This window comes from Panthera pardus, unplaced genomic scaffold (genome assembly GCF_024362965.1).
Source record: "Panthera pardus isolate Hobbes unplaced genomic scaffold, ASM2436296v1 HiC_scaffold_3, whole genome shotgun sequence".
Taxonomy (NCBI): domain Eukaryota; kingdom Metazoa; phylum Chordata; class Mammalia; order Carnivora; family Felidae; genus Panthera; species Panthera pardus.
This window is the reverse complement of record NW_026526876.1, coordinates 38,235,078-38,261,454: the sequence shown is the minus strand read 5'-3', so window position 1 is coordinate 38,261,454 and position 26,377 is coordinate 38,235,078. Positions and strand designations below refer to the sequence as shown.

At 53.5% G+C, this 26,377-nt stretch overlaps 1 protein-coding gene and 1 long non-coding RNA gene across 3 annotated transcripts in view; one reads left to right on the top strand and one right to left on the bottom strand.

Moving 5' to 3' along the window:
* Positions 1 to 24,086, top strand: part of FAM117A (family with sequence similarity 117 member A) — a 43,529-nt gene extending 19,443 nt beyond the window's left edge. Inside the window, exons 2-8 of the mRNA XM_053893491.1 lie at positions 5,570 to 5,739; positions 14,111 to 14,206; positions 16,142 to 16,252; positions 16,747 to 16,881; positions 18,029 to 18,230; positions 19,672 to 19,822; positions 22,857 to 24,086. Of these exons, the coding sequence (XP_053749466.1) occupies positions 5,570 to 5,739; positions 14,111 to 14,206; positions 16,142 to 16,252; positions 16,747 to 16,881; positions 18,029 to 18,230; positions 19,672 to 19,822; positions 22,857 to 23,157 (1,166 nt within the window). The 3' untranslated portion in view covers positions 23,158 to 24,086. The remainder of the gene's footprint in view (positions 1 to 5,569; positions 5,740 to 14,110; positions 14,207 to 16,141; positions 16,253 to 16,746; positions 16,882 to 18,028; positions 18,231 to 19,671; positions 19,823 to 22,856) is intronic.
* On the bottom strand, positions 19,129 to 26,323 carry LOC128774331 (uncharacterized). Of its 2 annotated transcripts, none has more exons than XR_008418913.1 (2): positions 26,144 to 26,323; positions 19,129 to 19,327 (listed from the first exon to the last, which is right to left on the bottom strand). It is a non-coding gene; the product is annotated as an uncharacterized LOC128774331 (long non-coding RNA). The 2 variants fall into 2 exon arrangements; XR_008418914.1 differs by lacking the exon at positions 26,144 to 26,323 and adding an exon at positions 20,248 to 20,600.
* Positions 26,324 to 26,377: the final 54 nt, after the last annotated feature.

Genomic DNA, 26,377 nt, shown 5'->3' with positions numbered 1-26,377 from the left:
AGAGGCAGGCATCAGAGGCCGCTGGTTCTGGATTGGGGTGCTTCCTGTCCATTCCTGTCCCTGCCCCGCTCCTTGTTTTCTTTTTTCTTTCTTTCTTTCTTTCTTTCTTTCTTTCTTTCTTTCTTTCTTTCTTTCTTTCTTTCTTTTTTCTTTCTTTTTTCTTTCTTCTTTCTTTCTTTCTTCTTTCTTTTTTCTTTCTTCTTTCTTTCTTTCTTTCTTTCTTTCTTTCTTTCTTTCTTTCTTTTCGGTATTGTTATTTTTATGTACTTGGAGGAGTAAATCAGGACCCATGATGCCCTCAGAGTCTTTATGAATAACTTTGGTGCCAAAAAGCATGTAGAGTTGACCAAAGTGGGTGGTTGGATTCTCACAGCAGACTCCAGGATTCTGGGTCCCCCCTCGCCCTGGGAGTCCTGGGAGGACAGTCCCATCCCTCATAGTTGTCCTTGAGGTTAGACTCCTACCAGAGCTCATGAGTGGGGTGGGATATGAGGGGTAATGCATACGGATACCAAATGGGTGTGGTTTAAAAAAAATTTTTTTATGTTTATTTATTTTTGAGAGAGAGGGAGAGACAGAGTGTGAGCAGGGGAGGGGCAGAGAGAGAGGGAGACACAGAACCCGAGGCAGGCTCCGGGCTCTGAGCTGTCAGCACAGAGCCCTACATGGGGCTCGAACTCACGAACCGCGAGATCATGACCTGAGCCGAAGTCAGACGCTCAGCCGACTGAGCCACCCAGGCGCCCCCAAATGGATGTGGTTTAAATGGTCCCTAGGAGATCATAGAATCCCAAGGTCTCAAAGACTTTAAAAAATAACCCAACCAACCCAGGAAACAGAAAATCAGCCCAGACACCTGGGCAGTGCCTGCCCTTGAATGGTTTCCTTCCCCAAAAAGGGGCTAAAAGGACAGTCCTTCCTGCAGGTGCAACCTCTCAGGATGTTCCTGATGCCGAAGGGCCAGGAGCCTGTGTGGGGTGATTGAGGAGGAAAGAGTCTTGGGTGTAGGTGTTAGGACCACCTCAGACCTTGTGGGTGACCGAGTCTAGCCCGAGCCTGGCCCCCTCTGGCCCTTAGTTCCCTTTACAGTCCCCCCAGCCCCTTTCAGGGCTGACAGGGGAGTAAAGACCTGCATTAAAACACCGTGCAGATGGGGTGAAACTCGAAAGGTCTATATAAATACCAGCGAGTCCTCGTGGTCCCCGTAGAGGAAAAATCCCAAAGATGCTTTTGCTGCAGCTTCTGCCGAGGGGCTGGGCGAGGCAGTTCCCAGAGATATCTCCCCCTGGCCGCTTCACCCTCCCACCCCCTGCCCCCGCCCAGGAGCCCTAGCCCTCTTTTGCACAGCGATGAAGCAGCTGTCAAGATCACGGCATTCTGGCCTTTATGCCAACCTCTTGCTCATCTGCTTCCCACCTGCCTCTCTGTTACTCGGTCACGGCATCCTGTAAACTTGCTTTCTCATCCCCGGGGTCTCATGGGCACTTTCGGCGGACCACAGGGCAGCAATGTGATGTCTGACCTGCCTGCCAGCCTGTGTCAAAACCTCCGCAAAATATCTGGACTGCCACCGTTTGGTCTTAAATCCGGGATAGGAAAAAGAGTGGTGGACGGGCTTGTGTGGAAGATGAAGCTGGGGCTTGAACCCCCAGCATGCCTGTCGCTGCCTCACTGGGTATAACAAGGCGCAGGGAGCAGAAGAGAGAGGTCGGGCCTTCCTGAGCCGGGGAGAGGAAGAGACAGGCAGGCCTGGGGGGTTTATTCACGGGGAGTGGGTTGAGCATGGATGCACAGACTTTGAATCCGTGGTCTAATTAGAGGAGGCGTCCCCTTGTAGTAACCTGTTTTGATTTGACACGAAGACTTAGGTACTGCCCAACCACCAGCCCTATGTCCTAGGCGCTGTGTGGGGTACGAAGATAAGTTAGGGACAGTCCTTGGCTGCAGGTTGTTTATTATCTAGGAGTTAAAATACTCGTAATCCAAGAGAGAGGATGCTAAGTACTAGAAGGGCACAGAGTGCTGGGGAAAATCAGAAAATCCCGAGATACTCCTTCCAGGAAATCCAGAAGGCTTCGTGGAGGTGGAGTGGTTAGGCCGGCCCTGATTCATGGGGCAGATTTCCACCCTGGGCACGTGGGCAAAACCTCAGAGGAGGGAAGGCTCCGGACATGGGTGGGAAATGGTGGGTAGTAGTATGGCTCGTCCAGGACGTAGAAACTTTTGGAGAGAAGGGACGTGCGCAGGAAAGGTAAGGGCTTGGGACCAGAACCTGAGAACATGAGGCCTTTGGCTACCACCTTTGAAAACGAACCTTTGAAGAGTTTTGACAGAAATGTTAAGATCATTTAAAAGGATAGCTTGTAGGTCAATATGTATTATTTGGAGAAGTGTTTATGGTATAAGGTGAAAACGTATTGGAAAAGAACATGTAAAAAATGATCCCATTTTTAAATTTTATGTGTTTTGGCATTTTTTTAATTTTTTAATATTTTTTTTACAGTTTATTTATTTATTTTGAGAGAGAGAGAGAGAGAGGGAGGGAGGGGTAGCGAGAGGGAGAGAGAGATGCAGAGATGCCCGATGCAGGGCTTGGACACGCGAACTGGGAGATTATGACCTGAGCTGAAATCAAGAGCCAGACGCTCAACCAACTAAGCCACCCAGGCGCCCAAGATTTTTTTCACTTTTTAAGTAATCTCTACACCCAACATGGGGCTTAACCTCACTACTCTGAGATCAAGAGTCACATGTTCCACTGATCTGGGCCAGCCAGGTGCCCCCTATTTTGTATTTGTATTTTATTTATTTATTTAAATTGGTTTTATTCATTTATTTTGAGAGAGAAAGAGCACAAGTGGGGGAGGAATAGAGAGACAGGGAGAGAGAGAGAATCCCAAGCAGGCTCCCCACTGTCAGCACAGGACCCAGTGTGGGGTTCGAACTTACAGACTGTGAGATCATAACCTGAGCTGAAATCAAGAGTCAGGCGCGCTCCCCGCCCCTCCCCCCCAGCCCATTTTTTATTTTAAAGCACACACACACACAGCAATAAGGCTGACATGGTTATATCTATCATGGTATTACCTGTGATTCTCTTTGGATGCTGAGGTTCGAGGTTTTTCTTTTTGTTTGTCTATTTCCCGGCTTTCCCACAATTCACTTACTACGTTTGCTACGTTTGCAACATGTCATTTCTCGTGTGTTTTTTTTTAATTTTTTTTTTTTAATGTTTATTTTTGAGACAGAGAGAGACAGAGCATGAACGGGGGAGGGTCAGAGAGAGAGGGAGACACAGAATCCGAAACAGGCTCCAGGCTCCGAGCTGTCAGCACAGAGCCCGACGCGGGGCTCGAACTCACGGACCGTGAGATCATGACCTGAGCCGAAGTCAGACGCTTAACCGACCCACCCACGCGCCCCATTTCTCGTGTGTTTTAAGTGAGCGCATATGAGAGCTGAGGGAGAGGACTCAGAAATATGCCAGGGATTAAATAAAAACAGACCGAAAGTTATCCGCGTTGTAACATTTGTGATACGCGAATCACGAGCAGGGAGACCCCTCAAATGTCCAATTATATGGGAGTGGCTAAGCAAACTCCCGTATACCAACCTGGTGGAACATATGTAGTCATTGAAAGCGATAAATATGTAGATTGTCGATACTTGGAGATGCGTATGTGAAATGGGTAGAGCAAAGCAGAACACAATGTGCGTTTCATATTGATTACAACTCTGTCAAAATGTGTGTAAATGGATCTGGATAACATACATGGTGTTAGTGTCTCTCTTTTTTTTTTCTTTTTTAACGTTTAGGAGCCACCCAGGCGCCCCTCACTTAGTATAATGTTTCAAAGTTTCATCGTGTCGTAGCATGTATCACAATTTCGTTTCTTTTTGGGACTAATAATCCATTGCGTGCCCACACCACGTTTTCTTTATCCAGTTCATCCGTTGATGGGCATTTGGTGGCTTCCAACTTTTTGGTGGTTGAATAGGACCGCTGTGAACATGAGTGCGTATATATCTTCTCAAGACCCTGCTATAGATTCTCTTGTATATTTACCTAGAAGCGGAATTGCTGGGTTGTACGGTGATTTCACGTTTAACTTTTTAGGAACTGCCAGCCAGTTGGTGTCTTTTTAATATAAAGCTCTTCAAGTTTATTTATACCTACAGTCCCAGGTTCCTTTTGCTCTGCTTAATGCACACATGAATTGTCAAGGGACTCCTGCAGATGTGAAAGCGTTTTGCTCTGTTTAAAGGAAAAGAACCTTTACAGATCTCGAGATAGTAGAATGTTTTGAATGTGCCCATGGAAAACAGGGTCAACCCAGGTGATTGAAACTTACACATGATTCCAGAACTCTTAACATCTTATGACGGTTTCAACTTTCACCTTCTCCCCAAACTTAACGGAGGTAAAAATTAAATGAATGGATTTATAATTGCTTTATTATGCTTGTCCCATTTAACCTGAAGTTGGAGACAGTGGAGGGATCCCAAAGACTGATTTTCCTTTTTTCAATTTTTTTTTAATGTTTATTTATTTTTGAGAGAGAGACAGAGTGTGAGTGGGGGAGGGACAGAGAGAGAGAGAGGGAGACACAGAATCCGAAGCAGGCTCCAGGCTCTGAGCTGTCAGCACAGAGACCGATGTGGGGCTCGAACTCACAAATCACGAGATCATGAACTGAGCCTAAGTTGGACACTCAACCGACTGAGCCACCCAGGTGCCCTGGAGACTGATTTTCCTAAGCTGGATTCCTTAGCTGGATTCCTCCATCCTGGGTGGTTGAAAGGAGTTTTGTTGTTCTGTCACCTAGGTTCGCTGAGCTAACCAGTCTTGAAGGAATTATAAAGAGTCCTTCAGTTAATTGGGTTGATTTTGTTCAGTGCTTAGGAGCTCTGCAGTGGGTGCCGGAGAGAGGCAGGGCAGTGGATAAAAGATTGCTTTTTGGCCACTTAGAGTTCCCTTGTTAATGATGGGAAACAGTCCTGCTCTCCTGTGGAGACTTCAGAGTTCACGTTCATAGTCCATGAGGAACAGGAAAAAGATAGAAGACATGTATAAAGTAACCCCTCATCCAAAGTAAAAGGATGTAAATTGTTTCCAGTGATAAAGTCCAGCTGGTTAAGTCAGGAAAGTTCCAGTCAGACTGTATTTGCTTTTTTTTTTTTTTTAAAGTTTTTTTTTTTAAACATTTATTCATTTTTGAGAGTGAGAGAGACAGTGCGAGTGGGGGAGGGGCAGAGAGAGAGAGGGAGACACAGAATCCCAAGCAGGCTCCAGGCTCCGAGCTGTCAGCACAGAGCCCGACGCGGGGCTCGAACCCTCGAAGCGTGAGATCATGACCTGAGCTGGAGTCGGATGCTTGACCGACTGAGCCACCCAGGCGTCCCAAGACTGTATTTGCTTTTATGGGCTGCTCCATATTCTTGTAGGAGGGAGGTGGATACAGGTGAAGACGTGGCAGTCACGTGAGGCTTCCTAGGAGAGAGAAGCTTGGTTACCACGTCTCCCTCCTCCGTGCTCATGTCAAGGTGTGCGGGCTGTGCTCTCTTCCAGCCAGCGTCCCGTGCTCCGTGGCCCCAGAAAAGTCAGTGTGTAGGCCTCAGCCACCCCAGGTCCGACGTACATTCTCCCTGGACACCATCCTCAGCTCCTACCTTCTGGGCCAGTGGCCACGAGATGCTGATGGGGCTTTCACCTGCTGTACCAATGACAAGGCCACCCAGGTAATGACGCGCTCTCCTACTGGGATAAGGATGGGGGGAGGGGGCTGGCTGAGGAGGCTTTTTGTCTGCTCACCAGCTCTGTCACTGGAATGATCTGTCCTGGGGTTTGGCTGTGACTATGCATCACGTAGCTGTTCATCATCTGGTATTTACCAGGTTGGTTTTCTCCGTGAACTTGCGTGAGATCAAGTTTGCATTCCACCTGGCCGGTGGAAGAGAGAAGTCAATCTGGGTTTTCCAGTTTGGCTGTGAGTCTTCGTGTGTGGGTAAGCAAGAGTTGACTTTGGACTCTATTCTGCGTTCTAAAAAATGAGATTTACCTTTCTAAACTTAAGCAGGCCAACATTCAGCCGGGTTTGCATTCCCAGACAACTGGAAGAGGTGGCCAAGAAGTGTGGTGAGCTAGGAGAGATCCCACTGGAGCAGTAGGAGGGGAAAGTTCTCAGATAATGAAGACTTGACCCCTCGCCAGCAGCCCGGTGGGATTTCAGTGGGCCCATTCAGGTCCTTTGAAGCCCAGGTCCCCTCTGTCAGTCATTGTCTTCCTGACAGTCTTTTCAGTAGGAATCCTTAACTTGGAACGAATCTGTGCAGATCACCCAGTCTACTTGTCAGCTTTTGAATAAGATAGTGTTCACCCGAGCAAGCAATCATCTCCTATGTGAAGTTATACAAAGATATTTCTTTTTTTTTTTAAGTTTTGTTTTTTGCACTTTTAAAAATGTTTATTTATTTTTGAGAGAGAGAGAAAGAGAGAGCTCATGCGCATGAGGGGCAGAGAGCGACGGGGACAGAGGATCCAAAGCGGGCTCTGTGCGGACAGCAGAGCGCCCGAAGCGGGGCTTGAACTCAGGAACGTCAAGATCATGACCTGAGCTGAAGTCAGACACTTAACCGACTGAGCCACCCAGGCGCCCGTATACAAAGATACTTCTTAACCTGATTCGGGACTTCACCGTGCTTAGCAGTCGTTAGGAGTCAAATCGTTTCCATTTTGATGCAGTTCCTCAGGAAAGAGGAAACGGGGTGGGAAGAACACGGGCTGAGGCAGGCCTGCATCCTGGGGGGTCCCGGGCAAGTCAACTGTCCCTTTGCTAGCTGGGAGTGTGCGCCTCTTCTGCTCGCTCACAGGCGGGGTGACCGCCACGCATGCAAGTGTCTTGTGTCCTCCCATCCCCCTACCTCCTCTGTTGTGCGCATCACGTCAGTCCCTTTCTTTCGTTTATTTTTTTTTTAAATGAGATTCATTTTCAAGTGTTGCCGGCGAACGTTTGAAGGCCCAGTACTGTTCTCGGCCTGTGGAATGAAGAATGAGGAAATGAGAACAAGATTTGGCCTCTGTGAGTCTGGGTGCCCGTTCCATGAAGGCCAGTGAGCAGACAGCCAAGGGATGAGATGAGACCAAATGTTTGGCACAGTTTAGAGGAGAGGAATTCTCGTGGGAATGCCCCACCTTGAACCAACAACAGTTTGCCGCAGCCCGGATCAGCGGGCCTCTTTAGATCCACAAACAGAATGCGAAGGGAGGACACGCTCCAGCGGTGGACAGGACAGCGGGGGCCCCGCTTCTTTGGAGCCCTGGGCACTGCTGTTCCCAGCATTCTTAAAAAAAAATTTTTTTTTAACGTTTATTTATTTTTGAGACAGAGAGAGACAGAGCATGAGCAGGGGAGGGGCAGAGAGAGGGAGACACAGAATCTGAAACAGGCTCCAGGCTCTGAGCTGTCAGCACAGAGCCCAACACGGGGCTCGAACTCACGGACCGTGAGATCATGACCTGAGCCGAAGTCGGACGCTTAACCGACTGAGCCACCCAGGCGCCCCAACCCCGGCATTCTTTAGAAAGGCCGAGTAAGATAGCTTTACGCTTTGCCCTCCCGGGCCTGGAGCACCCACTCCCTTTCTCGTCGCAGAGGAGTGTTTAATCCAAATAACGTATCTGGTCAGGTAGGACTTCGAGGGTGCAAACTTGTGAGCGCATCCCCCTCTGACAGGCGCAGGCTTCCGGGTAGCCCACCTCTCCCCGTCTCTGTCACTTCCGGCCACCAGCCTTCTAGGAAGCCTCCACCCCGCTCCTCGGAGAGCGTTCTCTTTGTCAACTCAAGGCCGGGCCGCCCTCAGATGTTCCCTAGCCGGATTTAGAGGCCTGGGCTCTAGGCTGTGTGTTTTCACTTGGGCCCCAGCTGCAGGCCAGATCTTTTATATAACAAGTCTGGGCTTCTTGCCACAGCAAGACAGAGGTCAGCGATGCGCCTCCGTGGGTCTGGCAAGGCCAAGCTGTGCAGCTTTCCTCTTTTCCCGGGATGGGCTCCAGCCCTCGAGGAACTCTTAGCAACCTGTCAATATTGTGGCTGCGGGCAAGAGGTGGGAGAATTCTGATCAACGTAGGCATCTGAACCAAAATATGCACTCTGCCGGTCTTTGATTCCTGGGCCTTCTGGGAATTTTCTGCTTCCAGGTTTTGGGCTCCATTCACATTCCTGCTTGAGCCCCCTGGCCTGGCACAAGCCACCTCCTTCAACACTGGTGTTACACTGGGAAGCTCTGAGGCTCTCCTGACGTCTCCCTAAGTAATTGGTGTTCCTTGTCTGCAGAGCACGGGCACGTCCCCAGAAAGGACTAGAGATGAGGGAGGGCCTTTACTGGGGAGAGACAAGGGAGCATGGACCAGGGTAGAGGGAGGGTGGGGAGGCGGGATTTACCAAAGTCCTTGCAAGCTTTTGTGTTGTTAAAAAACAGATGGGTGCCAGAACCTTTTCCTAATTTCTTTGACCCCACCCCTGCCTTCTGCCCCTTCTCTTCCAGCCACACTGGCGTAACACGTCTACTGTACCTGGCAGGCAGGCCCTCACTTTTGCCTCCTCGTTTGCCCCCTGCCCCAGAGCTAGCAGCTAGAGTGTGTGTGTGGGTTTGGAGACCACATCAGCTCTGGCGTTCCTGGGACATGCTTTGTAGTGAGGGCGGCAGCCAGAGTCAGGCCGAGCGGCTCCCCGCTCTGAACCTCCTAGAGCGAGCAAGAACCCTGCCTGTTCCAAGCAAGTTTCTGACCTGGGCAGCGAGCACAGAGCACCCGCCACTTAGGTAGCCAGGCACGCTGCATTCTCGAGTCTTCCTCGCGAGGCAGAAGACGGTTACCCAAGCCTTTGGGGCAGGGGAGGAAGAGAGGGGGATATAGGTCTTGTTTGGGGGTGTGGGTTGTTTTGTGAAGTTCTGCACGTTTGGAGCCAGGAAGAGCGATGGGAGAGAGCTGACCAGCTCTCCCAGAGACCAGCTTGGTGAGGCCCAAGGGAGAACTTGGGTGCGGTGGGAGTGGGGCACAGAGTGGCCAGCCCGTGGAGGACGGGCAACCCCTGTGTGGGGTCACCATCATCTGGAGGAGGTTCTTTGGTGTCCTAGAGGGCTTTGTGAGGATTCTCCAGGTCAATAGGAATGTTCTCCCCTCTCTGGACCACCTTCTTCCCAGGTCAGCTGGTAAACCGGTGTTGGCCACCAAGTGCTCTGGGCTGGCCCTGCTAGTGGCGGGGCTGGGGACGGGTGATGGCCACACATGCCGGTGGTTGTGGTCACCCCTCCCTTCTTGCTGTGCAAAGCACGAGTGTCCCCAGGCACTCTTCTGGAGGGAGGAAGTGATCTCATTGGTCTCATCCTGTAGACAGACGGCACCCTGGGCACCTGCTCTGCCTGGCCCCCTGTTCTACGCATCCCAGCCCTGCTTCCTCCATATGCTCCGGGTGAGGCGCGGAAGCCTCTATGGTAGACTTTTTTGTCTTCAGGCTTGATTTACCTCTTGGGGGAAAAAACCCGGCTTAAGTCATGGAGTGTCTTGTAGGCCAGAGGCAGAGTGGCATACTTCGTCTGGGAAGCCTTCCCCTTCTGTGACTTTTCCCTTTGTTCTCTTTCTGTTCCCTGCTCTTCTTCCCAAGCCAGCACCTTAGCACTTAAGTGATAACACACAATTCCGCATGCCCGTCACAGGCTTTCCTTGTGGGTGTGGGGGGCCTGGGCACGGCGCCTGTTTTCCAAAGTGGCGAGCATATGGCCTGACGACAGCACGGCGCATTTGCAAATGGGTCCATGATGGAAAACCTGAGAGTTCCGTCGTCAACTGGAGGGCCAGAGACCGCGGCCTTGGCCACCTGCAGCCCGGGCTCTTGGCGTGGGCCGGCAGACCACCCTCAGAGCCTTTCCCTGCCGGTATTTCGCCAGGGTCCCCAAGGAGCTGATTCCCTGCTGAACTTCAGTTCAACATGTGGTTGCTGACCGTCTATACCAGGTCAGGCACCACGCCGTTCTTCGTGCCCGCATAGGCGTACTGAGCCGTGTTCCCAGGGCTCTGGTGGAGCCAGCATGGCCAGGACTCTTGCCTTGGAGTCCAGGTAGAAACTGAGTTGGGTTGGGGACAGTGGAAGAAGTTCCAGCTTGGAGGCTTTTCAGCTCCACGGGACCCCTGCCTTCTTGTTCTACCAGGCCGTTCTTTGGAAAGCTGTCCCCCACCCCCACCCCCAGCCATCCTTCCACATGTAGCTCTGGGAGCCCGGGAGCCCGGGAGCCCAGAAGCCCAGGCAAGGCTTCCTTGGTTTGACCCACATCCAGTGTTGCCCAATCCAGGCATCATCTGCACAGTTGGCTGATGTCACTCGCGGCGAGTGAGTAGCCCTGCTTCTCCCTCAGCTGCTCCCCTTGGGCCAGGGTGTTAAAATAAATCTGTTCCGATGCATGAATCCCCTTGACAAGCACGACATCTTGGTCTGCTGACCTCAAGCCCTATCCCGCTTCCAAAGGATCGTCTGGAGTGACTGCTGCCATTGCCGTCATGCCGCATGGCTTGACCCCGGTTGTGCCATAAACGGTTGCTCTTTGAAGGGTAGCCTTCCTTCGCTGTGACTTGTCTGTACCCTGTGGAGACTTTGGCCCAGACCTCCGTGGTGAGACCCAGAGAAGTGGCCTGTCTATCCACGTGCGCTAGAAACAAGGAGCAGGGTGTGGTCCCCACTCTTGACAGTCTGAGTTCAGTCGGAGGGGCCCAGACCCATACTCGTGCACGGGCTTGCCCGACAGATACCCCAAGCCAGCGCGTAAACACCTTCAGACAGGGGATGACCTATTGAATTCAGTTCCTGGGGCTGCTATAACAAATTACCTCAAACTCAGTGGCTTAAAACAACATCACTTGCTTCTCTCGCAGATCTGGAGGCCAGAAGTCGAATTCTGTTTCACCTTCCAAGGTGCTGGCAGGGCCACGCGCTCTGAGGAGGCTCCCTGCGAGCCTTGGCTTGTGGCCACATCACTCCAGCAGCTGCCTCTGGGGTCACATCACCTTATCTTCTTCCCTAGGTGTCCAATTGCCCTCTGTCTCTCTTGTAAGGACACTTGTAATGGCGCTATTTGTCTGGATAACCCAGGATAAGCTTCCCACCTTGAGATCCATAATTTAATCACATTTGCAAAAACTTTATCGTAGAAGGTAACATTTACAGGTTCCAGGGATTGGGACCTGGTATCTTTGCAGGGTCATTTTTCAGGCTGTCACACCTAGTGACCTCATCTGCTACTACCTTGCCTCTCACTCACTCTGCTCCAGCCATGCTGGCCTCCTTATCATTTCCAAACACACCAGGCTTGCTCCTGCCTCAGGGCCTTTGTGCTTGCTGTTCCCTCCATCTTGCCCACTCTTACCTCAGATAGTCACATGGCTCACTCCCTCAGCTCCCTCACGGCTTCCTTCAGACATTCCTTTTTCAGCGAGGACGTCCCTGACCTTTACAATGACGTTCCCCTGGTGGCTCAGTCAGTCAGGCATCCGACTTTGGCTCAGATCATGATCTCGTGGTTCGTGGGTTCAAGCCCTGCGTCAGGCTCTGGGCTGACAGCTCAGAGCCTGGAGCCTGCTTCGGATTCTGTGTCTCCCTCTCTCTCTGCCCCTCCCCTGCTCTCTCTCTCTCTCTCTCTCTCTCTCTCTCAAAAATAAATAAACATTAAAAAAAACTTTTTTTAAATGACGTTCCCCTGCCCAGCATTCCTCTCCCCTTTTTTTGCTGTGATTTTCTCTTATGTCCCCAAGCAGAACATCAACTCAGAGGGGACAAGGATTTTTGTTGTCTTGTGCCTTGTGGTGTCCCCGGCGCCTGGAACGGCACCTGACACGCAGTATGCGTTCTGTAACTATCTGTTGAGGGTGTGGACGATGTATATACTCTGGGCCCATCTGTCCAGAGCAGACGCGGAACAAAGGAGCAGCCAGCGCGAGGTGGACGAGTTAAGAGAGTTCCCCGAGGGAAAGGCTGGGAAGAGTTGGTAGGACAGGTCATCTTAGATGGACAGCCCCGGGCGTAGAGGTCCAGGGTGAGGCCAGGCGTGGAGATCCAGGGTAAAAGGGGAGAAAGGAGGCAGAGCTAGGCTTGCCTGAGTGGGATGAGTGGCGGGTACGGAGGGCCCGTGGGACGGATGGACGGTAAGACAGTGATATCGGCGGGCACTGGGGCAACGCAGAGGCGGCCGCGGTTGCTAGAAGATGTGGCCGAGCAGGGAGAGCTGGGGTACAGTGACCGAGGGAGATGACCCCCGTTGGGCGTGAATTTTCACACCCTTTCTCAACTCCCGTGCCTGCCCACCTTTCCTCCCTCCACCCCCTCACGCGCCTCAGAAGGAAGGAGGCAGTCGAAGAGTCTACGAGAGATGTTAGGGGAACCGCCGGCAGCCTGGATGGGGGCTGCTTTTAGGCTGGTCTCCCCCGTCCCCCCTTGTGAGCACGGGATCTTCCCGGCGGCCGAGGGGCGATGGGCATTTCCACCCTCCCCTTTGCCGTCCCTCTGAGGAGCAGAGCCAGCGATCGGTAGGGTTGGTTTCGGAGCCCCCGGGAGGGGAGGTGCGTCCGTGCGTCCGCTGGGCCGAGGGGGCTCCTGGAGAGGGGCGCCTTCTCCTTACTTTGTAGTAGGAGCGGCGGCTCTCCTGAGGCTCTGTCTGCCGACACCCTAGTTTAGAGAGACACGGGCATTTGGAAGCAGACCAGCTGCTTGGTGGCCGTATTGCTGTCACGGCCAGGTTTACCTCGAGGGCTTGGGCCGCGGGCCCGCAGGACGTGCTGGGTGCCCTCTCCCTGAACGAGGGGGGTGTGGAGACTGGAGCCCTGGACGGTCTTCCTTGTGGCGCTAGCATCAGGGAGGGAGGGTGGGGCCGCTGTCTCCCCCTCTCCCCCGTCCCCCCCTCCCCGCTGTGTCGCCTGGCCCAGGAAAGGTCCTGGTCAGCAGCTGGGAGAGGGAAGAGCCAGGGAGACTCAGCCCCCTGTGGCCCCACCGTACAGCTGTCACGCAGGGCAGTCTGCCTCTCACCCCCCAGTTCTTCAAAACTGTTGGATGGTGAGTGGTGGAGGGGTTTTGTTTTTTTCTCCCCCCCCCTTCCATCCTCCCCCTTTTCTGTTTGCAACAGCCTCTCGGGGGAGGTCAGCAGATCTGTTGGAGGAGATGGTTCCCAGGCCCTCATGGTTTGGCAGCTTGTGCAGAGAAGTTAGAGCCGGTTCCCCTGGAACATTCCCCCTTGGGCCTCTCCCTTGGAATGGAAGTAGGGGTGTTGGTGGTGGGAAGTGATCTTGTCCTCCTGGGCCTCATGCTTAAGCCAACAGCTTCCTCCCTCAGGTTGGGGCCCAGGAAGTGGGTCTCCAACTCCCTCTGTCTCGATCTTGGGCCCCTGGCCTTCTATGCAGCCAGGGCCAGGGGTTGGGGGGAGGGATAGGGCCGACTGAGAGCTCTGTTCTCACGAAAGGCAGAACAGGGCCCAAGAGAAGGAGTTGTGATAAAGCCAAGAGGGGTCAGGAGTCGGGGCTGAGTTCCGAATTCTGGCTTCCTCCTCGCTGAGAATGTCCCCTCCCATGTGTATTCGGGAGGACTTCGGGGCCCCCGACACTTATTCTGTGTACAGGGGAAAATCACGCAACGAGCTTGAGAAACCGGGCTACCCAGAAGTCTCTGCTTTGGTCAGAGTTGGAGGACGGGGGACCGCTGCTGACATTTTCGCCGTGCCGGACCCACAAAGGATCCAGGGCTCGAGGGTGCCAGTGGTTCCCCAAGCCCCCGATCTTTCGAAGCTGGTTGGGATGGGGAGGGGCAGCACTCGTCCTCAGCCTTGGGGAGCCCCCGGAACACATCCATGTGTAAGCTTCATAAGGGAATAAAGAGACGGTTGGCCTTCCTGGCACATCAGGGAAGGCTTCCCGGAGGACGTGGATTGGGGGAGAGGCAGGGCAGGTGGAGGCTGACGAACAGACGAGAGAGAAGCCTTCCAAGAGCCACCGCCTCCATCCAGGCAATGGTGTGGCTGCTTCCCTGGAGCCTGCCTGAGAAGCTGTTCTGTTTCACGGGGGTTTCTCTCCCTGCAGACCCCCCTGTCCTGGCAAGAGCTTGAAGGTGAGCGGGCCAGCTCCTGTACACACAAGCGCTCGGCATCCTGGGGCAGCACAGATCACCGAAAAGAGGTAACTGCTCCCTCCGCCTCCCTGGCCACGGTAGCTACGTCCTGTCCACACCCAGCACGGCGACGCGTCTGCTCCAACGTGGCCTCACATCTTCAGTCCCCCCTGCCTTGGTCTAGCCTTTTACTAATGAGATGGCTCCTTCGAAGCTGTCAGTGGCCTGGGGGGCCCGGCTTAGGAGTCCAGACCCTTCTGCCGGCTGGGGCTTTGCCATCGACTGCTGGTGCCCTCCAGCAGCCAAACGCAAGATGGGAGCCGCCGTTGTTCTCGTTTTACTTTGAGGTTGTGTCCAGATAAGGCAGTCAGAGGCTGGAGAAAGAGAGTGAGTTTCTGGGGACCGGAAGCCCCCAACCTCACTTCTTACTTAACTAGTCATCTAGCCTTGTCTCATTTTTTTTTTCTTAAATTTTTTAAAATGTTTGTTTATTTTGGAGAGAGAGACAGGGCAAGTGGGGCAGGGGCAGAGAGAGAGGGAGTCACAGAATCGGAAGCAGGCTCCAGGCTCTGAGTTGTCAGCACAGAGCCCGACGCGGGACTCGAACTCAAGAACTGTGAGCTTATGATCTGAGCCAAAGTCAGACGCTTAACTGACTGAGCCGCCCAGGCGACCCTAGCTTTTTTTTTTTTTTTTTCTTTTTAATGTTTGTTTATTTTTGAGAGAGAGAGAAACAGAGCACAAGTGGGGGAGGGGCAGAGAGAGAGGGAGACCCAGAATCTGAAGCAGGCTCCAGGCTCCGAGATGTCAGCACAGAGCCCGATGCGGGGCTCAAACCCACGAACTGTGAGATCATGACCTGAGCTGAGTGAGGTCAGAGGCTTAACCGACTGAGCCAGGCGCCCCAGCCTTGTTTTTAAAAGAAGAGAAAAGAGACGCCTGGGTGGCTCAGTCGACTTAAATGTCTGACTCTTGATTTCGGCTCAGGTCATGATCTCACGGTTCGTGGATTCAAGTCCTGCATCATGCTCTGCCCTGGTGGCACAGAGCCTGCTTGGGATTCTCTCTCTCCCTCTCTCTCTGCCCCTCTCCTGCTCATGTTCTACCTCTCTCTCTCTCTCTCAAAAATAAATAAAAAATAAACATTAAAAAAAGACTAGTGGGAAATACAAAGTATGTAGAGTTTGTAATTGTCAGAGTCAGCAAGTTATTTGCCCTAAAAGTGGAGTCGCGGCATGAACCGAGTCTGATGGCAGCTCTAAAACCACTTTCTTCTTGGCAGGGGTCACAATTTGTGTGGCTCTGGGCGGCAGGTCTACTCTCCGAATGCTCTTTACTTTGGGCCCGTATTTAACTAGATCTGCATTTCCAGAGCATTCACCGGCTGAGGGCAAGGAGGTGGAGGGTTAGAGACGTGACGGGATAATAGTCAAAACCGTTGATGATAACGCGTAATTGGTACAAGATCTGGAAGCCAGGACAAAATCTGATATTCCTTCTTGAGACCCCCGCTCCTGGCTCAGTGCCGTCTGCTTTCAACCTGGGGAGAATTCCTTCCACCCTTCCTGGTCCCGGGGCCTGTGAGATGGCCGCGAATGTCCTTGGAAGACTGAATTCAAAAACCTCATTTCCCATTTCTATTAATAGAGTAGTATTTCCACGCCTTTGGAATCTGGGAGAGACAAAAATGCTTTCGGCGTTGCGTATTTTTAATTTTTTGGAAACCGACCTATCCGATTCATCTTTCCAACTGATCCATGCAGTACGTGGTAATTTAAACAAACAAACAAACAAACAAACAAATATCTAGTGAATAAGGTCTCCAATTTGCCCAATGAAAGTATTATCACAGTTGTGAACAACACCACGAGAGGTTTTCCAGCCTCCTTTTATGTATTTTCACGGGCTCGGGCAGGAGCCACGCGTGGGAGGGGGGACCCGGTGCCCTTTAGCGTTGCTTCACCTGCCTCGGCCCCACCCCCACCCTCTCTCTGGGCTGCCAGATTACCAAGTTGAAGCAGCAACTGCAGAGGACAAAGCTGAGCCGCAGTGGGAAGGAGAAGGAGCGGGGCTCCCCGCTCCAAGGGGACCACGCCGTGCGGGGAGCACTGAGGGTATGTTTCCGCCCCCTCCCCAGGGCCCCGTGCCCCTTGTCGTCCCCCAGTCGCCGTCCTCTCGGGTCTTACAGCTGTTGACAAGAGACTGCCACCCTGCATGTGCCGTGGCCGTGTGGCTGTCCAGGTGGTTTTAGCCAAAACTTGAACTCTGAGTGAGGCCGGATGGGCTTCTTGCCCTTGGGAATGGTTCTCCCCTCAACCCCTGCGCCCGTCTCCGATGGAGGCAGTGGTGAGCCTGCAGACTTATCTAAAAGCTCACTCTAGACCTCTCGAAGCGCTAAACTTCTGGGGAAAAGGCCACCAAGTTTTCCTGTAGCAATTGGCGACTGTCCCCAGATCCTCCTTTATTCCCTTGGTCCTGCTGTGTAGACATGACCTCACCCCCTGCCCCACCCCCACACCCCCATCAGAACTAGTAACTGTACAGGGCTTGGGAGTGGGGGGTGGGGGGAGAGGGGGGTCCGTGATTCCTTCATCTGCCTCCTCCTCAGGCGTCCCCTCCCAGCTTCCCCTCAGGGTCACCTGTCCTGCGACTCAGCCCCTGCCTGCACCGGAGCCTGGAAGGGCTCAACCAAGAGCTGGAGGAGGTATTTGTGAAGGAGCAGGGAGAAGAGGAGCTGTTGCGGGTGAGTGGGGCACACCCTTGACGCGGGACAGCCAGTGGCCCGGGGTTGGGGGGCGGACTTTTGCTCTCCAGGGGCTCCAGACCACGGAGACCTCAACAGAGCAGTGCGAACGCCAGCCTGCGCAAGGAACACAAATGGAGTCTGTTACGTTCAAATGGGCTTGGCCTTCAGGACGGCGGAGCTGGGCGGTGCGGCTGGGGCAGGCTTTGGGGGGCTGAGTGGAAAGAGAAGGGGCCGGGCTGGGTGGAGAGAGGGAGCTCCCCAGCCAGGGGGAAGGGGCTGGGCATCGCTCTTCAGCCATGGCACCAGCTCCCTGCTCCCTCGTCACCATCCCATCACTGTCCCCACCCGTGCCTCAGGAGTGTCATCACCTCTCCCCCCACGTCCACCTGGTGACCCACATTCATCCTTCATGCCTAGTTGCCCCTGTGCAGCCTCCCCATCCTCCCCCCCCCGCCCCCCCCCCTCACTCCCGGGCAGAATTATTTGCTACCTTTTCTGCAGTCTTAGGCACATTTTTATACTGACACAGTGCAATCGGAGAATGCCAGTTGGGCAGTATTAATATAATTCTAACGGGCACACACCTCAGTTTATGAGTTACTTGCTAGTTGATTTTTAATTTACGCGTATGTGGGATTTTAGACCCACCCAGACACACACACACACACACACACACACACACACACACACACACAGTTTGGTGAGCTGCGGGTCCAAGTACCACTGATGGTTAAAAAGCGAGGCAGGGGTATATTCTACGTGATCATAACGTGCGTGCTTGTCCTGCCCTGGCTTGCGTGGTCAGTGGCCCGGTGGTCTGCCCCCTGTCGCGCTTCCCGAACGTTCGTCATCTTCGTGTATCCGGAGGAGGCCCCTGCCCTCGAGGCTTAGAGCCTGGTGGGGGCCTCACCTTGATGAAACCATACAAATAAACGCGTAATTCTAAATTGGGCCACAAGTGCTGTTTTCGGACCTAGCAAGGGCTTTCCCTTAAATTAGTGGCTTAAGAAAACCATGTCCTGCTGTCGCTGTGTGTGACGAATAGAGGGCAGACCAACCGAGGGGAGGGCCTGAAGGGTCACTGCAGCTCTGTTGGCCTGAAGACAGGGGCCTGAGGGTCCTTTCCCACCCTCTTCCCCCGCAGATCCTTGATATCCCTGATGGGCACCGCGCCCCAGCTCCCCCCCAGAGCGGCAGCTGTGACCACCCCCTCCTCCTCCTGGAGCCTGGCAACCTTGCCAGCTCTCCCTCCGTGCCCCTGGCATCCCCCCAGCCTTCGGGCCAGGCCAGCCGTGAGGAACACCGGGGTGCAGGCGAGGAGCTGGCGTCCGTCCCCAACGACAAAGGTAAGCTGAGGAGTCTGGGGCAGAAGGGCCCACGTGAGGTATGGGGGGGTGGGGGAGGCTCCACGCCCTTTCTACCTCTAATCAATTTCACGCCTGGGAGGTCTCCTTCCTAACCGACCAGAATATCTTCGTGAACCATCTTTATTCTATATGTGACACCGGTAGTAATAACAGTCCTCCACACAGATTCTGATTGTTTTTTAAATTTTTTTTAACGTTTATTTACTTTTGAGAGAGAGAGAGAGAGAGACAGAGCATGAGCAGGGGAGGGGCGGAGAGAGAGGAAGACACAGAATCCGAAGCCGGCCCCAGGCTCTGAGCTGTCAGCCCAGAGCCCGACACGGGGCTCGAACCCGCGAACCATGAGATCGCGACCTAAACCGAAGTGGGATGCTTAACCGACTGAGCCAGCCACATGCCCCCAGATTCTGATTTATAATTTATATCAAGTCTCCGCACCTGCACTTGTATTTCCTTCTGACTGTGACCCGGGCAAGCAGTGTCTCCCATCCTCATTTTTTGGCGAAGGCTCAGGATGCTGAGCCCATTCGGGGGTCCACTGTGCACATCGCCAGCAACAGGTCTCAAGGTGGTTGCGAAAGATCTAAAATAAGCTTAGGTGGTCTCTTGCCCCCAGGGTCACACGGGCCCAGATTGAAACCCAAGCTTTCTGACTCCAGATCTCCACTTGGTCCTGTGTCCTGGAACCTTTACGGGAGGGCGAGACCCAAGACCTTCCTCCCTGCGATAATGATCGTCCTGTCCTAGAGCCCCAAGGAACTGCCTCACCGGGTTGGGTCCTCGCAGCACCCCGTGAGGGAGGCTGGTCAAGGGCATGACCTAACAATACACAGAGGTAAACAGAGCAGAGGGTAATAAGGAATAAACGTGAGATAAATACAGATAAGGTCAATGTTTGCAGCCTAGGCAAAGTACATTCGCCACGTGGAAAGGGAGAGGAATCTTATCCCACCAGCGGGGTTGAGGGAAGATGGCCTCTCTGAGTCGGCACAGGAGCTCTTCCTGGAAGAGGGGGTAGCTTTTCCAGACCATGGTGAGGAAGCAGCTGTGGCACGTTCGCAGCAGGGCAGGGTAGTCTTGGAGGAACATGGGGAGATGGAAGTTAGGATTCTTTAAAGTCAGACTTGGAGCCCCAGTTGCAGGCTACCTCCTGGGAATCCACAATTGATAACAGACCTGGTTTTTCCATCCACTCAGCTGTACTTTTTTTAATCCCGTACAAAGAGATACGGACTTTGGTAGGCCACCCCAAAGATGTTCTAAGGGAGAGGACGGACGGACAGCTGGGATTAGCATAACGGCCACCGGCCCCCTCACCGCGTCCGCCAGGGTCGCCTCTTTCCACCGAGGCCTGAGCCCAGGGAAGCGGAGACCTTCCTTTCCTTCGGCTCCACTGGGCTCAGCCTTGCTCTGTTTGCAGCCTCCTCTCCGGGCCACCCAGCCTGCCTTGAAGACAGCAGCCCATCTCCAGTCCTTGCCTTTGCCGCCTCCCCTCGGCCCAATCACAGCTACGTCTTTAAACGGGAGCCCCCGGAAGGCTGCGAGAGAGTACGTGTGTTTGAAGAGGCCACGTGAGTACCTGCTGTGGACAGGGCGGGCAGGGACGGGCAGGGGCAGGCAGGGGCAGGCAGGGGCGGGCTGGGGCGGGCTGGGGAAGGCGGGGAGCCCTGCACCGTCCCACCCGACTGGCTCTTCTTCGGTCTTGGACTCTCTGTCCCGGGGACGTTGTCAACTTCAGATGATTGGTATTGCACTTTTTCCACCATCAAACTTGTTGACATTACCTACTCTGAGCCCTTCAATCTTTGCTTATCGTTATCTCCATGGAAACCTGCTCTCTGCCCACATGCCAGCCACAAGTGCTGCAGGAGCTGGAAAGGAAACAGATCTGAAACCTAAACCCTTTGTTTCTTCTATTTTTTTTCCATCCCCGCGGAAGGCGTGAGCTTGCTAGACAGTAATCGGAGAGAGAGAGAGAGAGAGAGAGAGAACATACCGGTTCTCTCAGGCAGAGAGGCGAGGTGTCTTGTCCCCACCGCAGTGACAGTCCCCCAAACGGCCTCCTAATGGCTTCTGAGTCAAGTCTTCACCCTGTGGCTGCAGTGGTTCGAGTGTCATGAACTCCCAGACAGAAATGTCCAGTCCTTGCAAGGATGGACTATGGAATTGTCCCAACCCAGGTTGGACAACTCAGAAGCCATTCTGGTGTTGATTTTTTTTTTTTTTTTAATTTAAATTCTAGTTAGTTAACACGCAGTGCAGTATTGGTTTCAGGAGTAGAATTCATCGATTCGTCGCTTACATACAACGCCCAGTGCTCATCACAACACGTGCCCTCCTTAATTCCCATCCCCCCTCTAGCCCACCCCCCACCCACCTCCCTCAGTTTGTTCTCTATCCTTAAGAGTCTCTTGTGGTCTGTTTCCCTCTCTCCTCTTCACCCCCTTTCCCATTCTGATGTTGATTGACTTCTGCTCCCTCCCATTAGCAGAGACGGCCAAACCTTTCCATATGCCCCTTAACAGGTGCCCTAAGAGCTCATTTCATTCCCCCTGCCAGTTTCATCGTCAGCGGGGCAGATTCTCAGGAAGATTTAAGTTATGGCATGTGAGCCAAGATGTAGCTAGGACAGGGTTTGAGACTTGAGAGCTCCATTCACGTTTCAGATAAAGGAGAGGACAGTCCATGGTAGCGGCAGGGGCCCATCTATAAGCCGGAGTGGGAGTTATGGAGAAAATCACAGGCTGCCCCCCCGCCAGGGTTTTTCTCCCAGCATCACTGTTGCCTTGGTACCTCTCCAAGAACCCTGGGTCCCCAGGGGTGGTGCGGAGGAAGAGGGCCACACCTCGCGGCTGAAGCAGGTGCTTCAGCCTGCTGAGTATACTTGAGTAACTCCGAGCTGGGGTTGCTTGTGGAAATAAGGCTGGTGCCTGTCCTGATCCTTCCATGGACTCATGATGCCAGCAGAGGTCTTAAAGTCATGTCCTGCGGCGTCCTGCCCCTGCGTTAACCCTTTCAGAGAGGTGGTGACCCACTGAATGCTTTCCGGGATGCCCTGGGATAGAAATTCCCAGCTCCTTGCGGCCTTCTCATTGTTATCAACTTTCCCATTGGGAAGGCCCCGCGTTTAGCAATTCTTTTGCCATGTTCTCCTTTTCCTACATGCTGATCCTATAAGATGGCCTGGGTTTCCCAGGGAAGAGGGGGAATCAAGCCCTTCATCGTCATGCCCTCTTGTCCTTTGAGGGGTGCTCGGTCTCCTGGGTCGCCATCCCTAAGTGTGCGTGCACACACCGATTCTTTTCAAACCTTCTTGGTCGGGGGGATACCTTGCCACTGTGGACTCCCCAGGGACCGCAGGCCTTCCCATGGGTCTTTGAGAGAGAGAGAGAGAGAGAGAAGGAGAGGGAGAGGGGCAGAGAGAGAGGGGACAGAGGATCCAAAGCAGGCTGTGCACTGACGGCAGAAAGCCCGACGCGGGGCTCGAGCTCACGACCCATAAGATCATGACCTGAGCTGAAGTTGGACGCTCAACCAACTGAGCCACCCGGGCACCCCCATCCTCATTCCTTACTCTAGAACTCCCTGACCTCACTCCTTTTATCCTTCCATTTCCTCCACATGACCAAAAGGGTGGGGACGGTTGTTTCCTATTAAGGTCGGGCTCCTATTAAGGTCGGGCTGCCTTCTCCAGACGGTTGTTACCCTTGCCTCTCAGCAAGGGCTTTGAAAAAAATCACACCTTTCAAATGTGTTCAAAAATGAGATTCTTTAGGTCAGTAGATTTCAGTGGGGGACATCCTCCCCCCCCTCCCCCCACCAGGGGACATTTGGCAATGTCAGGAAACATTTTTGGTTGTCACAGCCTAAGGGGGGCACAGGTGCTCCTGGCACCTGGTGGGTAGGGCCCAGGGATGCGGGTAAGCATCCTACAAGGCTCAGGACAGCTCCTTGCCACCAAGAATTACCCAGCCCCACATGTCCATAGCGCTGTTGCTGAGAAACCCTGCTTTAGGCTATAAAAAGTCTTAGAAAATCACTTTGCCTGGGTCTCTGCTTTTGGGCAAGTGGCCTGCCCCCAAAACACTGCTTACTGATAAAATCTCTCAAATTAAAAGATCCCTTGGGGGGCGCCTGGGTGGCTCAGTCAGTCGAGCGTCTGACTTCGGCTCAGGTCATGATCTCACGGCTCGTGAGTTCGAGCCCCGCATCAGGCTCTGTGCTGACAGCTTGGAGCCTGCTTTGGATTCTGTGTCTCCCTCTCTCTCTGCCCCTAACCCACTCGCATTCTGTCTCTGTCTCTCTCAAAAATAAATATTAGAAAAAATTTTTTTAGAAAAGATCCCTTGGTTTCCTCTTCAAAAATCACATCATGAGGAAGTTCTCCTTCTGGTCTAGCTTTAATCCCTCCTGTTTCTAGATAAAGTAGATTTCCTGTGGTTTAACCCTATTCCTAATAAATGGAGAGCGGAGGGCCTAAAGACTGGCTTAGTAGCCTGTAGTTTTCTCCCGTTTGAACAGAGACCCAGCTCCCCTGATGCCCCCGTCCCTTCTCACTGGCTGTTTCTCTCCCTGTGTATGTGTGTTTCTCTCTCCGTCCTCCAGGTCCCCAGGCCCTGACCTGGCCTTCCTGACTTCCTGTCCTGACAAGAACAAAGTCCATTTCAACCCGACCGGCTCGGCCTTCTGCCCCGTCAGCTTGATGAAGCCCCTCTTCCCCAGCATGGGCTTCATTTTCCGCAACTGCCCCTCGAGCCCGGGGTCCCCCCTTCCCCCTGCCAGCCCCAGGCCACCGCCTCGGAAGGATCCAGAGGCCACCAAAGCCTCCTCGCTGCCATTCGAGCCGTGGCAGCGCACCCCGCCATCAGAAGAGCCTGTGCTTTTCCAGAGTTCCCTGGTGGTCTGAGGGCCCTGACCCCATCACTTCGCCATGGAGACCAGTGCCTTGGTGGCAGGCCCCTCTCTAGCTCCCCTGAGGTGGGGGATGAAGGAGCCCTTCCCTTCCGGCCTTCGAGCACTTTCATTTATCGTGTCAAAGCCCCGGGTCCTCTTTCTGGCGGACACCGGCCCCTCCGAATGTGAGGGGACCTGCCTTCTCCACTAGCAGCTGGGCAGCTCACAAGTCACACCTGTGTTCTTGCCGCCTCTCTCACTTGGTGGAAAACTCACCCCCGAAGGTCTTGGGTCCCCCACCCCTGGGTGTGAGTCCAAAGGGCTGTATATGGCGCCCTTGACCTTGTCATGGAGCAAGCTGCCCATGATCGAAGGAGAGGGGACCCCACAGATGTCCTTCCCTCTCCCCGCCCCCCCCCCCCGGACACGGAGGAGGAGACATGAAGATATATACCCCCTCCCCATGCCTCCCTCTCATTGGAGGAGCCGACCAAAGCAGCCCTCAAGGGCCAGAACACTTGACCAATGCAGCTGCTGGCAGAGATGGGAACCAAGCGTTTTCCCAAGTGGCATTTTCATCTCGCTTTCACCCTAAGATTGTCTTAAGCAGCGGCCCGGCTTGCCCAGCCCCAGGTGGGCAGTGGGGGAGAGGGACAGCTGGCATTCCTCCAGGTGGCAAGCGGCGACCCTACACCCTCCACCTGCCCCAGGACTGGGTTGGATTAGAAAAATGCCTATTTTTCTTGTATCGATGTAGAAACTCTATTTTCTCCCAAAGACACTATTTTTGCAGCTGTTTGAAGTTTGTATATTTTCCGTACTGCAGAGCTTACGCGAAATCGAAGAATGTTAATGTTCAAGTTTTCTTATCCTGTGTTTAGAAGTTGTTTTTTTTTTGCAGATCTTGGTGTTAATAGACCAAATAAATAAGTATTCCCAGCAGCCTGAGGTTCTGTTAGACGTGATTTGGGGGGGGGGGGGAGGGGGGAGGGAATGGGATAGAGATTGGAGGTATTATATTGATCATTTCCTGCTTATCTTCAAGAGGGGTCTTTACTGAACACGTAAGGATGTGGATGCGGGTGTTACATGAATGTGGGCGTTGTGTGGATGGACAGTGTTCCTGTCCTCAGGTCACTAGGCTTGGATTCTTTACACGGACATCTAAGCAGCAGGTCCGTAGAAAGGCTGTCCAGATGAAGGGTGTGGCGGAGGTGGGGTGAAGGAGTCAGTGGGGAAGCCGGAAGTCAGTGGGGATGAGTCCGGAAAAGCTCCCTAGAGAGAGTGGGTTTCAGAGAGGACGCGAGGGGGGACCAAGTTTGACGTCGTGTGTGCTCCTTGCACCAGCCAGGGGAACAAGACGAGAGAATGGCAAGCAGGCTGAAACTCTGGGCGCAGTTTTAGGGAAGCTTTGGCCTTTCTGGAGCATTCTTTCCATCTCCTGAGTACCCACGACACAGAGGGGTTTGCAGCCTCTCAGCTTTATTGTGCTGCACCTGTAAGAGCTCAGCAGCTTTGAAGGGAAACGGAAACAGCCACCCCAACATTCTGAAGGCGCTTTGCGATTTACAAACATTATCACCTGGCATCCGATCCCTACTGGAGGGGCGGAAAGTTGACTACCCCAAGAGCAGTTGTAATAACTACAATCGCACCTGTCTTGTAAGGCCGCAAGACGAGCTCCTAAGGCAGGCTATCCCTGTAGGCATTGGCCCGGTGAGCATCAGAAACCCTGTTAAGTGCTTGACCTAAAATCTTACCGAAATATCGCAACAACACAGAGAGCGAGAGAACTGGATAAATCCCGCTGTACTAATGAGAGAAAGACAGAAAGATTGTATAGCCTCACCCCAAAGGCACAAAGTGGGGGAGCTAAGATTGGGAAGCAGATCATTTGAATCCGGTGCCCATGCTTCTGACCACAGCGGTCTCCTGCTTGTTGGTATTTTCCCATTAATTTCAGATGAGGAAACTTGACTCAGAGGTCAAGAGAATTGTTTGAAGTCCCAGCTGGTGAAGAGGCAGGGCGGGGACTGGAACCTAGGTCTCTCACCCCAGCTACTGTTTGGTGCCCTGGAATCACAGGCTGATTCAGTGGAATAAGCCACAGGGCGAGACAGCAAATTGTGTGTGGGGTGGGGGGCACCCCTCATTAATAGAAAGGAGACAGGGGTTTGAAGACAGACCCTGTCTTCTTTCTCTTACTCCCCCCCCCCCCCAAGATGTTTGGCCTACCCCCAAAGCCTTAGTGAGTCAGGCCCGGAGTGATGGGTGTGGTGCTGCCCTGAGTTTCCTTCCTTTGCCTGAGGCTGTGCCAAAGGAGTGAGCTGTTAGAAGCAGAGAAGGAGCCTCTACCCAGATAGCAGCCCAGAGTCCATTGATTAAGTGGCACTTGGGGGTTGTAGGGGAAAGTCCTGGGGTCTTGCCCTAGCTCTTGATGCAGGCCCAACACTTGGGTGAGGGAGGGGTCCAAAAAGGCGGTCCTTTAATGGGAAAGAATCTGGAGGGTGGCAGGCCCATTGCTGGGGATGCATAAGACCCTGGAGAAAAGCCACTTCCATTTCCACTTCCAGGAGGTGAGGAAATCCGATCAGAGTTGAGAAAGTGTCAGGACGAATAATGCCTTAAACTCGCACAGCGCACTTCACGGTTTACGAAACGCTTTTCACAAACCTCGGCCCATTTGATCCTCAGAACAGCCGAGAGGCGACAAGGTGACTAACACTAATTGAGGCCGGGAAAACTGCCGCTTGGCACGGAGACAGCACGCGTAGGTTAGCCTAACCCTTGGAAGCCTACGGATGTGCTCTGGAAGGAGGACCGCTCTCAAACGCCTGGTCTTCGGGCAGAGGGCGAAGCGCTGACGCGTGGCAGCAGCTAGGGGGCGCTGAGGTTCCACTGAGACTTTCCTGGCGTTAGGACCCAGCGGAAGCCTGACCGCTGACTGGGAAAGAGACGGGGGGATTTGCCCAGCTGGCCGCAACCTCCTTCCCACTCACCTGTCTGTCTTCGCACAGCGTAGCCAATTGCTGACCTCCACATCCTCATACGTCATCACTCCCCGCCCGCCTAGCTCGTAGGCCATCCCGTCGAGCTCCGGGTCGCAGCTGTCCTCGGACTTGCCTGATCGGAAGAGCTCGAGGGCGAGGAATTAACTTCGGGGCGGCTGGCTCTCTTGGCCACCAGGGTCGAAGCCAAGGTTTCAGGGTAGATCTCCTTTCCTTGGGAGCGGT